The sequence below is a fragment of the Colobus angolensis genome, unplaced genomic scaffold, assembly GCF_000951035.1.
Source record: "Colobus angolensis palliatus isolate OR3802 unplaced genomic scaffold, Cang.pa_1.0 Scaffold90, whole genome shotgun sequence".
NCBI lineage: Eukaryota > Metazoa > Chordata > Mammalia > Primates > Cercopithecidae > Colobus > Colobus angolensis.
This window is the reverse complement of record NW_012122932.1, coordinates 5,144,227-5,156,110: the sequence shown is the minus strand read 5'-3', so window position 1 is coordinate 5,156,110 and position 11,884 is coordinate 5,144,227. Positions and strand designations below refer to the sequence as shown.

The 11,884-nt window shown below is 41.8% G+C and overlaps 1 protein-coding gene across 1 annotated transcript in view; it reads right to left on the bottom strand.

Annotated features, from left to right (window-relative positions):
- Positions 1–3,103: 3,103 nt before the first annotated feature.
- SMIM3 (small integral membrane protein 3) overlaps positions 3,104–11,884 on the bottom strand; it is a 20,088-nt gene continuing 11,307 nt past the window's right edge. The window contains exon 2 of the mRNA XM_011931604.1: positions 3,104–4,424. Coding sequence (XP_011786994.1) covers positions 4,231–4,413 — 183 coding nt within the window. The 5' untranslated portion in view covers positions 4,414–4,424 and the 3' untranslated portion in view covers positions 3,104–4,230. The remainder of the gene's footprint in view (positions 4,425–11,884) is intronic.

Below are 11,884 nucleotides of genomic sequence, written 5' to 3'. Positions count from 1 at the left end.
TTCTTCCAAAATGTTACTTCTGCTACCTTCAGTAAGTATTAAATGTGGAAACATGAACTGACATGTATTGGGAGCTGATGGAAAATAGGCTCATGTATTGTTCTTACCTATAAGCACACATACATTCTTTCCATTTTTAAATGTAAATCATCTCACACAACTAAATAATTTAAGCACTAATTTCAATGGATACAATTTTTAAACTCTGATACACATTACCAGAACCCTTATTTTTCCAAGAGGCCAACAAGTTTGGATTCGGAATTTGTATTTTCATTCTCTTTTCAAAAAACACGATACATTTTCTAACTAAACTATCTCACTATTCTTTTTTTTTTTTTTTTTTTAGTAGAGACAGTGTTTCATCATGTTGACAAGGCTGATCTCGAACTCCTGACCTCAAGTAATCCACCTGTGCTAGCCTCCCAGAATGCTCATTATTCTTTTAGTATTATTTCAGCAATACTATAAGCAAAGTTCTCATTCCATCGCCACCAATAGACCTGTCTGAGCTCTCCTTGAGGCCACCAGTTCATTACCATCTCTATTTCTAGAAGACCATCTGCCTCCCATTAACAGAGTTTTTCCTCGATAATGCTGGATCACATGATGGACTTAGAAGTGGAATTGCTAGGATGCTAATTGACAGGAATTAATAGATTTTTCTTCCATCTGGATCAATTAAGGTATACTCTAGCAAATGGAAATTTAACATGCTTTATTTATTTATTCTTTTTTTTCAGAAGGAGTCTCACTGTCACCCAGGCTGGAGTACGGTGACATGATCTCAGCTCACTGCAACCTCCGCCTCCCGGAACAAGTGATTCTCCTGCCTCAGCCTCCTGAGTAGCTGGGATTACAGGCGCACACTATCACACCCGATTAATTTTTGTATTTTTAGTAGAGAGGGGGTTTCACCATGTTGCCGAGGCTGGTCTCGAACTCCTGACCTCTCGGCTTCCCAAAGCACTGGGATTACAGGTGTGAGCCACCATGCCCAGCCTAAGTATGCTTTAATATAGGGAATTATGTGCTTAAAATCATTAAAAGGACTGGGGGAGCACAGAAGGCAGGGGTTACTAGAATTCCTTCCAGATCAACACGGCAAAACCAGCCATCTTGGGGAGCTACTACTTCTGTAACAAGTGGGAAACTAGGGAATAAGAAAGCCACAGCCTTGGCTGTAGGCTGCAGGACTGTCCCATCTCAACTGAGATCCAGGCATGAGAAAGCGGCTTGGCTCCAGAGTGTGCTGCAGCTTTGGGATTCACACCAGTGTTGTGATTGTCTCACACCCTGTCCTAGCTCTCCCAGCTGAACTGGGTTCCAAACTAAAACATGGCATGCGTGCATCTGAACAGCAAAGCTTAAATCACATTTGAATCTCTATCAAGTGTAGTTACAGAAATACAGGTTTTTACTTTCACTATAGTTTTATTTGTTTTGTTTTACTTTCCAGCCTCTGCCATCCAGGAAGCCATGCCAGAAAAACAGCTGGAAGAGATGCTGAGCAAACCAATCAGAATCTTATGACATATAACTAACCCCTTGCTATGGTCTGAATGTTTGTGTCCCTGCAAAATTCGTATGTTGAAACCCAACCCCCATAGTGATGGTAGTAAGGCGGTGAAGCCTTTGGGAGGTGATGAGGTCATGAGGACTCTGCTCTCATGAATGGGATTAGTTTCCATGTAAAAGAGGCCTGAGGGAGCTTGTTTGTCTCTTCCACCATGAGGACACATAGAAAGTACCATCTATAGGCCAGGTACGGTGGCTCATGCCTGTAATCCCAACACTTTGGGAGGCCGAGGCAGGCCGGACCACCTGAGGTTGGGAGATCGAGACAAGCCTGACCAACATGGAGAAACCCCCATCTCTACTAAAAATACAAAATTAGCCAGGCATGGGGGCACATGCCAGTAATCCTAGCTACTTTGGAGGCTGAGACAGGAGAATCGCTTGAACCCAGGAGGCGGAGGTTGTGGTGAGCTGAGATCGCACCATTGCACCGCAGCCTGGGCAACAAGAGCAAAACTCTGTCTCAAAAAAAAAAAAAAAGTACCATCTATGAGGGACAGGCTCTCACCAGACACAAAATCAGCATGTGCCTTGAACCTCTGTGTCTCTAGAACTGTGAGCAGTAAATTTCTGTTGTTTCTGAATTACCAGTCTCAAGTATTTTGTTAGAGCCACCCAAATGTACCAAGACAGAAACCCCCTTCACCACTTCCCCCTGACGCCCTCCTCTAACTCTTACCTCTGTATTACAGTGCTACTCCTGGAAAGGTTTCTGTTCTCACTGTCTCAACTTCCTAACCTCCTACTCATTTCTTAACCTACAAAATACTGTTAGGGCCAGGCCTGGTGCCTCATACCTGTAATCCCAGCACTTTGGGAGGTGGAGGTAGGTGGATCACTTGAGGTCAGGAGTTCAAGACCAGCCTGGCCAATATGGTGAAACCCCATCTCTACTGAAAAAAAAAAAAAAAAAAACCATATATATATATGTGTGTGTGTGTGTGTGTGTGTGTGTGTGTGTGTGTGTGTGTATTATTCCACCTCTGTTGAAACACCTCATATCATAGGACCTATCCAATCTCTCTTTTTTCCCCTTCTATTCTCCTTCCCCTCCTATTTAGTGTCTTCCAAGTTCTGCATTTAGCATCTCACTCTTCTAAGTCGTATATTCTGATCCTATCTGTTTGTACAGCATTATCTACCATAGGGGTTAATCCCCCGTACCCTAATACCAGACATAACATCTTTCCCAAGAATAGACTCAGATCTCCAACTGCATCCTGAATGTGTCCACCTGAATATCACAAGCACCTCAAATGCAACACGTCCAATACTAAATTCATGGTCTTATTTGTCATTGTTTAAATCTGATATTCAAAATCTGTTCTTCCCCTCTGGACTATCTGTGTGTAACCTGCACAACTGCACCCATATGCTGAAGCTAGAGCCCTGGAAGTAAATTTGATTCTTCTCTTCCCTTTTCTGTTACTATATTCAAACTGTCTCGAAGGCCCGTACCTTCAGTGTAAGGCTTTTACCTGAGTTCTGAGTTTAACAATTGCGCTTTAAAGAAAGACCTCAGACATGCACATTCTAGCACTTTATTGGAAATCGGTTGTGTACACCAATGAGATCACATCAAAGTAAAAGCAGCATTTTCACACAATAATATCCCGATATCTGTGCTATCTTCTTACATAATTTAATGAATCCCAAGATGCTCCTGATTTTGGTATTGAAGAGCTTGAGTGGTCCAGAAACAGCTCTACATAGATATAAATCATCACATCTAAAAAAACCATCATTGTTTTAGTAGGTCCCAAAAGCCTGGGAACACCTCTTAAAATATAATTGCTGTAGGCTGGCTGCAGGGCTGGCGCAAGGGAGTGAAGGGGGCACACGTGGAGCTAATTACAGCAGGAGCTGGGCAGAGGGACACACACACACAAGGGGATGGGGGCCAGAGGTCCCAAAAGCTGGGCAGGGAACTCAGTCGCTCTGCATGTTCCAACACTGCTTGAGTGTCAACACTAACAGGTGTGAGACCCCAGTGCAGAAAGAAGCCCATCACCCCAACTCCCTTGGCAGTGCCCAAAGATGGCACAGCCTTCCTTCAGATTACACAAGGGCAGAGATTCTGGAATAGAGGAGGTTCTGGAAAGCTCTACCCATCACCTTCCAAACTGAGAAAACATGAAGGAACATGAAGGAATGGCACCTTAAAGAAAATAACTTTCAGCCATAGTGCTGCTGGCCCCTTGGAATGGGGACAGGGTGCTCTTCGCTTGGTTTGACCTGGGGGGCACTGGCAAAGTCTGCTCTGCCCCCAATATCTCCCTCACCACCTTTAACACCATCATCAGCAATCAGGTTCTCTGGTTCTTCAAAGCTTCTCGGCACTCAGCATAACACCTTTATATCTGTGGCAGCTTTACTGCTCACAAACAGCTTTCACATCCACTAAGGCAAGTGGTTCTCACACCCCTATGAGGTAGGAAGGGCAGGGATCACCATCCCCATTTGAAAGATAAGGAACCTGGAACTCAGAGAGTTAGGTCCCTTGAACAAATTCACACAGCTGGCTCATGGCAGAATCAAAACCAGAACTCAGGTCCATGCCCCAAAGTCCCTCCTGCTGCTTTTCTGAAGACAGGAAGAGTCTGGGGACAGGATGCCTGTCATCATCCCTCACCCGGCCCTCTTGGGAGGCTCTCAAACAGTCCCACTGAGGATTGGATGAGTCCGCATGCGATAGATGATGACTGCAGTGGCTGGGCACAGCAACAACGAGGTCATGATGACAATGGTGGCCAGGATGATGAGGACAATAACCCAGATATCCAGGATGTGCTTGGGGAGCACAACTTCCATGGGGACTTGGCTGACTGCATCCATGTTGCTTCACTCTGCAACAGACAAGAAAGGAAGATCACTGTTGTGTACTCTCTCTCTGCCTCCCTGGTTAGAAGGAAATCCTCAGGAGTCAGAAGCCTGGGTCACTTACCAGATATGTAAACTTTAAAGTTTCCTGATTAGTAATTACAATGGCTTCATTTACTGAGGGCTTCCTATTGCCAGACCTGTGCCAGACACTTTATGTCTATTAACACATTCAGTCCTTACTTGAACCACTGATCCTATAAGGCAGGGACTATAATTGTTGTTTTCTGTTTCTTGGCCTTTACCTTCCATTACACCCATTTTACAGATGAGGACTCTAAAGTCTTAAAAGACAAGATGTCATTAATTTGACCAAGAACGTGAACCCAGATGGGTGGGACTCCAAATCCAAAGCCTTTCTGCTTAACTATTAAGCTACCATACTACCAGTCTGTTCTCTCATCTGTAAAATGAGAGATGCACTGTTTTTGGTCCCTTCTCCCATTCTCCCCTTTCTGGGGAGAACCTACCTATTCTGTGTGGTTTAGTTGGGACACTGACCTGAGCACAGGGATGGATATGTGACCCAGAGTCGACCGTTATAAATCTCCATAACCACAAATCAGAGTTAGGAAAGTGACCCAGGCTAGGTCAACCAAAGTCTTCCCCACAGAGCTTTTATGCACAAGCTCTTGGGAAAGATGATCTTTTCTCCTGGGATTGCTAAATTGAAAGGATGTGAGTCTGGAGAAAATTGGCCTGAGGCTATCTCTCCCAAAAGTGGTGAGCCTGTCCTAAAGCTGGAAAGACAGATGGAGCCTCAGTGACCTCATGTGAGCACCTAAATCCAGCCAAGATTGATGCCATCTGCAACTCTAGACATCCCAGATATACAAGCCAATAATTCCCTGTTTTTGCTTAAGCATTGTCCATTTGGTGTCTTTCATCTGCAGCTAAAAGAGTTCAGATGGATAAGGATGTAAATCAGCTGTTCCCAGTCGTTTTCAATTCACTGAATCCTTAGTGTCTTGGTCATTTTTTAATTGCACCCTAGGTCAAAATAAATACCGAGCAGTTCAATTTATTAAGTAGTTAGGGTCAAACAATTTATTTATTTATTCCTTTAAATTTTTATTTTTCCATAAGTTATTGGGGTACAGGTGGTATTTGGTTACATAAGTTCTTTGGTGGTGATTTGTGAGATGTTGGTGCACCCATCTCCCATGTATACATTGTGCCATATTTGTAGTCTTTTATCTCTCACCCTCCTCCCACTCTTCCCCCTAAGTCACAAAGTCCATATTATCATTCTTATGCCTTTGCATCCTCACAGCTTAGCTCACACATATCAGTGAGAACATATGATGTTTGGCTTTCCATTCCTGAGTTACATCACTTAGAATAATAGACTCCAAGCTCATCCAGGTCACTGCAAATGCTGTTAATTCATTCCTTTTTATGGCTGCGTAGTATTCCATCCTACGTATATATCACAGTTTCTTTATCCACTTGTTGATCAATGGGCATTTGGGTTTGTTCCATGATTTTGCAATTGTGAATTGTGCTGCTATAAACATGCATGTGCAAGTATCTTTTTCGAATAATGACTTCTTTTTCTCTGTGTAGATACCCAGTAATGGGACTGCTGGATCAAAAGGTAGTCCTACTTTTAGTTCTTGAAGGAATCTCCACACTGTTTTCTATAGTGGCTGTACTAGTTTACACTCCCACCAGCAGTGTAAAAGTGTTCCCTGTTTACTACGTCCACACCAACATCTACTGTTTTCTGATTTTTAAATTATTATTATGGCCATTCTTGCAGGATTAAAGTGGTATCACACTGTGGTTTTGATTTGCATTTCCCTGATCATTAGTGATGTTGAGCATTTTTTCATATGTTTTTGAACACTTGTACATCTTCTTTTGATAATTGTCTGTTCATGTCCTTAGCCCACTTTTTGATGGGATTGTTTGGTTTTTTTCTTACTGATTTGTTTGAGTTCGTTGTAGATTCTGGATATTAGTCCTCTGTTAGAGGTATAGATTGTGAAGATTTCTCCACTCTGTGTGTCTGTTTACTCTGCTGACTGTTCCTTTTGCTGTGCAAAAGCTCTTTGGTTTAATTAGGTTCCAGCTATTTATCTTTGTTTTTATTGTATTTGCTTGTGGGTTCTTGGTCATGAAATCCTTGCCTAAGCCAATGTCTACAAGGGTTTTTCCAAAGTTATCTTCTAGAATTTTTATAGTTTCAGGTCACAGATTTAAGCCCTTAATCCATCTTGAGTTGATTTTTGTATGAGGTGAGAGATAAGGATCCAGTTTCATTCTCCTGCATGTGGCTAGCCAATTATCCCAGCACCATTTGTTGAAAAGGGTGTCATTTCCCTATTGTATGTTTTTGTTTGCTTTGTTGAAGAGCAGTTTGCTGTAAGTATTCGGGTTTACTTCCTGGTTCTCTATTCTGTTCCATTAGTCTATGTGCCTATTTTTATACCAGTACCATGCTATTTTGGTGACTATGGCCTTATAGTGTAGTTTGAAATCAGGTAGTGTGATGCCTCCAGATTTGTTCTTTTTGCTTAGTCTTGCTTTGGCTGTGCACGCTCTTTTTTGGTTCCATATGAATTTTGGAATTGTTTTTTCTCATTCTGTGAAGAATGATGGTAGTATTCTGATGGGGATTGCTTTGAATTTGTAGATCGCTTTTGGCAGTATGGGTTATTTTCACAATATTTATTCTACCCATTCATGAGCATGGGATGTGTTTCCATTTGTTTGTATCATCTATGATTTCTTTTTAGCAGTGTTTTGTACAAGAAAACCTACAAAACGCTGCTGAAAGAAATCACAGATGACACAATCAAACAATTCAATACATATTTATGGCCTAACAACTTAGTAGCTGTTTGAAAAAAAAAAATACACACAAATTGAAAAAAAAGTTTTTATTTCATTCTTAACTAGTTACTAATGGAATATATGCACCTGCTGGACACTGTGTACTTTTCAAACTTTGGAATAATATTGGACAATGCTATCCTCACTTATTATTCCATATTAATTTTTGCCCAGTACGTGCCATACCACGCAACCACCAAAAAATCAACTTCAGGCTAGGTGCATTGGCTCACACCTATAACCCCAACACTTTGGGAATCCAAGGTGGGAGGATTGCTTGAGCCTAGGAGTTCAAGACTAGCCTAAGCAACATAGTGAGACACCATCTCGACATTTTTTTAAAATTAGATTGGCATGGTGGCTTGTACCTGTGGTCCCAGCTACTTGGGAGGCGGAGGTGGAAGGATTACTTGAGCCCAGTAGGTCTAGGCTACAGTGAGCCATGATCACACCACTGTACTCCAGCCTGGGTGACAGAGCAAGACACCATCTCAAAAAAAAAAATTTTTAAATCAACTTCACAAATTATAACATTAACAAAAGGAATGCCGTAAGATTAGTGTTAAACTGTGAACTATCCTAAGCTAGTTATTTGCAAAGTGTCTGAGAGATGTCAAATATCACTATTTTTGTCAAAAATCTTAAAAATCCTGCAGCACTTCCCTCCTTCTAGTGAGTTCACTGGGGCTCCCAGGACACTTCAGTGCACAGCTTGGGAACCATCAAGGTAATACATTCCCTGCCCAGAGGGCGCAAGGCTGGAATTATCTCCTGCAGTTCCTTTCAAATGTAAGATCAATAATTCTGTGATTCTAGGTTCCAAGCAAAATTCCTAATTGCAATCCTACTTCCTACTCTTATCTAATCACTAACTTTTCCTTTCTAATGCCTTTGACTCCATGTCCACTGTTGCCACCCTGAGTAAGGTATTGATCACCATACCCCAAGGAGAGTACCCAAAAAATACATACAAGGACGTTACTTTCTGCATTATTCGTTAAGGCAATAGACACAGCAAGCATCCACTAATAGTAAAATAAAGAAGGGTATATCTATATAATGGGATGCCGTGCAGCAATTTTCGTGTATTTATTCACTCACCCATTCATTCATTCAACAAGTATATAGTGCTTACTCCACATCAATCATTGTTCCAAATGCATTACAAATATTAATTTACTTAATTAATACAGCTACTATGAAAAACAGAATGGAGGTTCCTCAAATAACTGAAAATCGAGTCACTATATGACCTCAGTAATCTCACTTCTGGGCACATAACCAAAGGATTTGAAATCAGTATGTCCAAGGGATTTCTGCGCCCCCATGTTTATTTCAGCATTACTCACAATTGCCAAGTTATGGAATAAACCTAAGTGTCTATCAACCATGAATGGATAGAGATAATGTGGCATATACTCAACGGAATACTATTTAGCCTTAGAAAAGAAGGAAATAAGTGCCATTTGCAACAACATCGATGAACATGAGGACATTATGCTACAGGATATAAGCCAGGCACAGAAAGACAAATACCTCAAGTTCTCACTTATATATGGAAGCTAAAAATATCAGACCCATAGAAGCAGAAAGCAAAGCCTCTGGTGGTAGATTTAAGAGGAATCTGATCTGTAGTGAGCTCCAAAAGTTTTAAGTGGAAAAAATAAAAATAAAGTGTAGAACAGTGTATATAGGATGATTCCTTTGGTTCAGATTTTGTAGAATTAAGTAGGTAAATAGGTGAGGATATATATAGGAAAATTACTTTCTGAGTGTACTCTCAAAAAAGTGTTAATAGTGGTTACCTTTTCGGGAGCTGGACTAGGAATAAGAGGTTTTGCTTTTCATTCTTCATTCATAAAACATGATTTTATGCCATTTGAATTTTCTCAACATGAGCATTTATCACTTCTAATTTTTTATGCCAACTGGGTTAAGGGGACAAAGAGGCTTTTTTTGTTTTTGTCTTAATAATTCTCTGTCTTAAAAAGTAAAAACACTTATATACAATTTTAAAATCAAATAAAATTAAGAGATGAGACTAGATCAGTAGTCACCAAATGCCATATACCATGGTAAGTGATCTTAAGACAGTATAAAAGAACACTGATTTCTGGGTCTCAATCCATACATACTGAATTAGACTCAAAGGGGATGAGGAGGACCCCTTTTCTCCCATTGTCCAGGTGATTCCAACATACAGCCAGATTTGGGAACCTCTGGACTCAACAAATCTTTAAGACCTCTAAGGCCTTTTCTGGCATTGAGATTTGGGAATTGATTTCCAGGTGCTCTGCAGCCAGGCTGGGCAGATCTGGGCAAGTTCCCAGATGAAGGAGAAGCCTCTGACAAAGCTCCCCAGGGCCACAGGATTATCTGCCAAGGCTTGCAGAGGAGACAGAAGCACAGACTGGCCCTGTCTCAGCCTAGGAAATGGAGTAACTTTCTCCAAGGTCTAAGACACAGAAGCATGAGTCACAGGAGATTGAAACTGTTAGAGGACCGGGGGTGGGATAAATCATTCTTTGCGGTCTCCTGACTACATCAACAGCTAGCTGCCTTAGACTAAAGGAACCCCACAACAGCCCTTTCCTGTAAACCCATTAACATCAAACAGTCTTCGTGACTTCAAATGCCAGGAATACATAATCACCCTGGCTGATTTTCATAAGCAAAGCCTGTCAGACACAGGAACTCAGGCTTCAGGGCTCATCCACAATCAAGAATCCTGGAACATTAAAGCCAGAACCAGTGTCATTTCACAGATGGTGAAACTGAGGTCCAGGGGGTCTTCTCCCTCCTGCCATCTTACTCCTTGAGGGAATAATCATTCAAATACATAGATCTGATTATGTTGCTGCCCCTAACTAAAACAAAACAGAACAAGTAGATGAATAAATGAAATTATTCTGTAACCTGTACCCTAGACTGTACCAATATTACTCCTTTGCAAATGAAATTGTCTTTCTGGCTGGGCGCGGTGGCTCACACCTGTAATCCCAGCACTTTGGGAGGCTGAGGTAGGTGGATCACGAGGTCAGGAGATGGAGACCATCTTGGCTAACACGGTGAAACCCCATCTCTACTAAAAATACAAACAATTAGCCAGGTGTGGTGGCGGGCGCCTGTAGTCCCAGCTACTCAGGAGGCTGAGGCAGGAGAATAGCGTGAACCCGGGAGGCGCAGCTTGCAGTGAGCCAAGATTGCACTGCTGCACCCCAGCCTGAGAGACAGAGCGAGACTCTGTCTCAAAAAAAAAAAAAAAAAGAAATGGTCTTTCTAACCCCAATACCCAACAGCTAAAGTAAGGCTGCTCTAGTAGAGCCTGGAAAGGGGGTGGGGGGCTGGCAGGGGAAGCATGCAGTCCTACCTACCCAGCAGGGCTAAATACATATCCTCAGAGACCCGAAGCACTAGAGATGAGGGTGCCCACTCCCTTCACATACGCAATTCAAACTAAAAACAGTACTACACCAGAACACACAAACTTTACATGCTATGAAATTAAAGTAGTTTTTTTCTTCTAACTGAAAAAAATTGGAAAAAACGCTTCCCAGCTGTCTTCTGGCATGCCTGCTCAGTGCAGTAGGATTATATCAGCAGGGCAGCAGCACTGTTCAGTGTCCCCTCGACTCTCTGGGCTCCTCAGAACACAGTTTGAAAGCCACAAGTTGCAGTGGTCTCCAAGGGCCCTTCCAGAGCTACTGTTCCAGGATTCTAAGGCTGGCCATAGATGTAGTCAGGTGTCAGAGGGCATAGGGAGCTCTATCTCCGTTTCACTCTTCTCCATACTCAAACATGTCCTTCACTGCGCTCTTCTTCCCCATGTAACACGGGTTCCATTCACTTCCACCTCTCCCTGCTATGAAAAAAAATCTTGTCTACCAAGTAAGAGCTAAGGAAACCATATGCTCAGCATCTTTAATTGCACACTAGAAATATTTGCTTGAGAAAAAGCAGGACTCTAAGCTTCTCCTAGATGACTTCTATTTGACCTCTCTGGCATGAATGCATAAAACCTTGTTTATCGGTATGTCTAACATCATAGTCATAGATTAATTTATCATTTGCCTCACAGATATATTGCTTGATATTTCTGATTCACGGTTCATGTGGGATATGGCCCAAACCATTTATGTCACAAATTTATGCCTATCACTGATAAGAATATGATGTTTTTATGACCATAGGAAGTAAAATGTCAGGCCTAAACTCTCGTTATTTTGAACCAGCATACTTTATCTGCTATTTGCCTCCTTAACAAATAATAAGCTTTGACATATGTTCAGTATAAGTTTGTTTAAGAAACTGCACTGAAACAACCCTGAGCTCACCAGCAGAAAAGCCACCAGTACCAAACATGCCATGCTATCAGGTCACAGGCCCTACACCACCAGCCCTGTGAACTGGACTCATCATTGTTCGTCCTCAGTCCATGGTAGTTAAGTAACTTAGCCAATTTAATGGAAAAGTCAATAATCCCAAAATGACTATTTTGTATCCACTAACAAAACTGAATGTGGGGGGTAGGGGGGAATGTAGTTTCTACAAAAGAGGAAAAAAACTTTTTACTTTTTTTTTTTTTTTT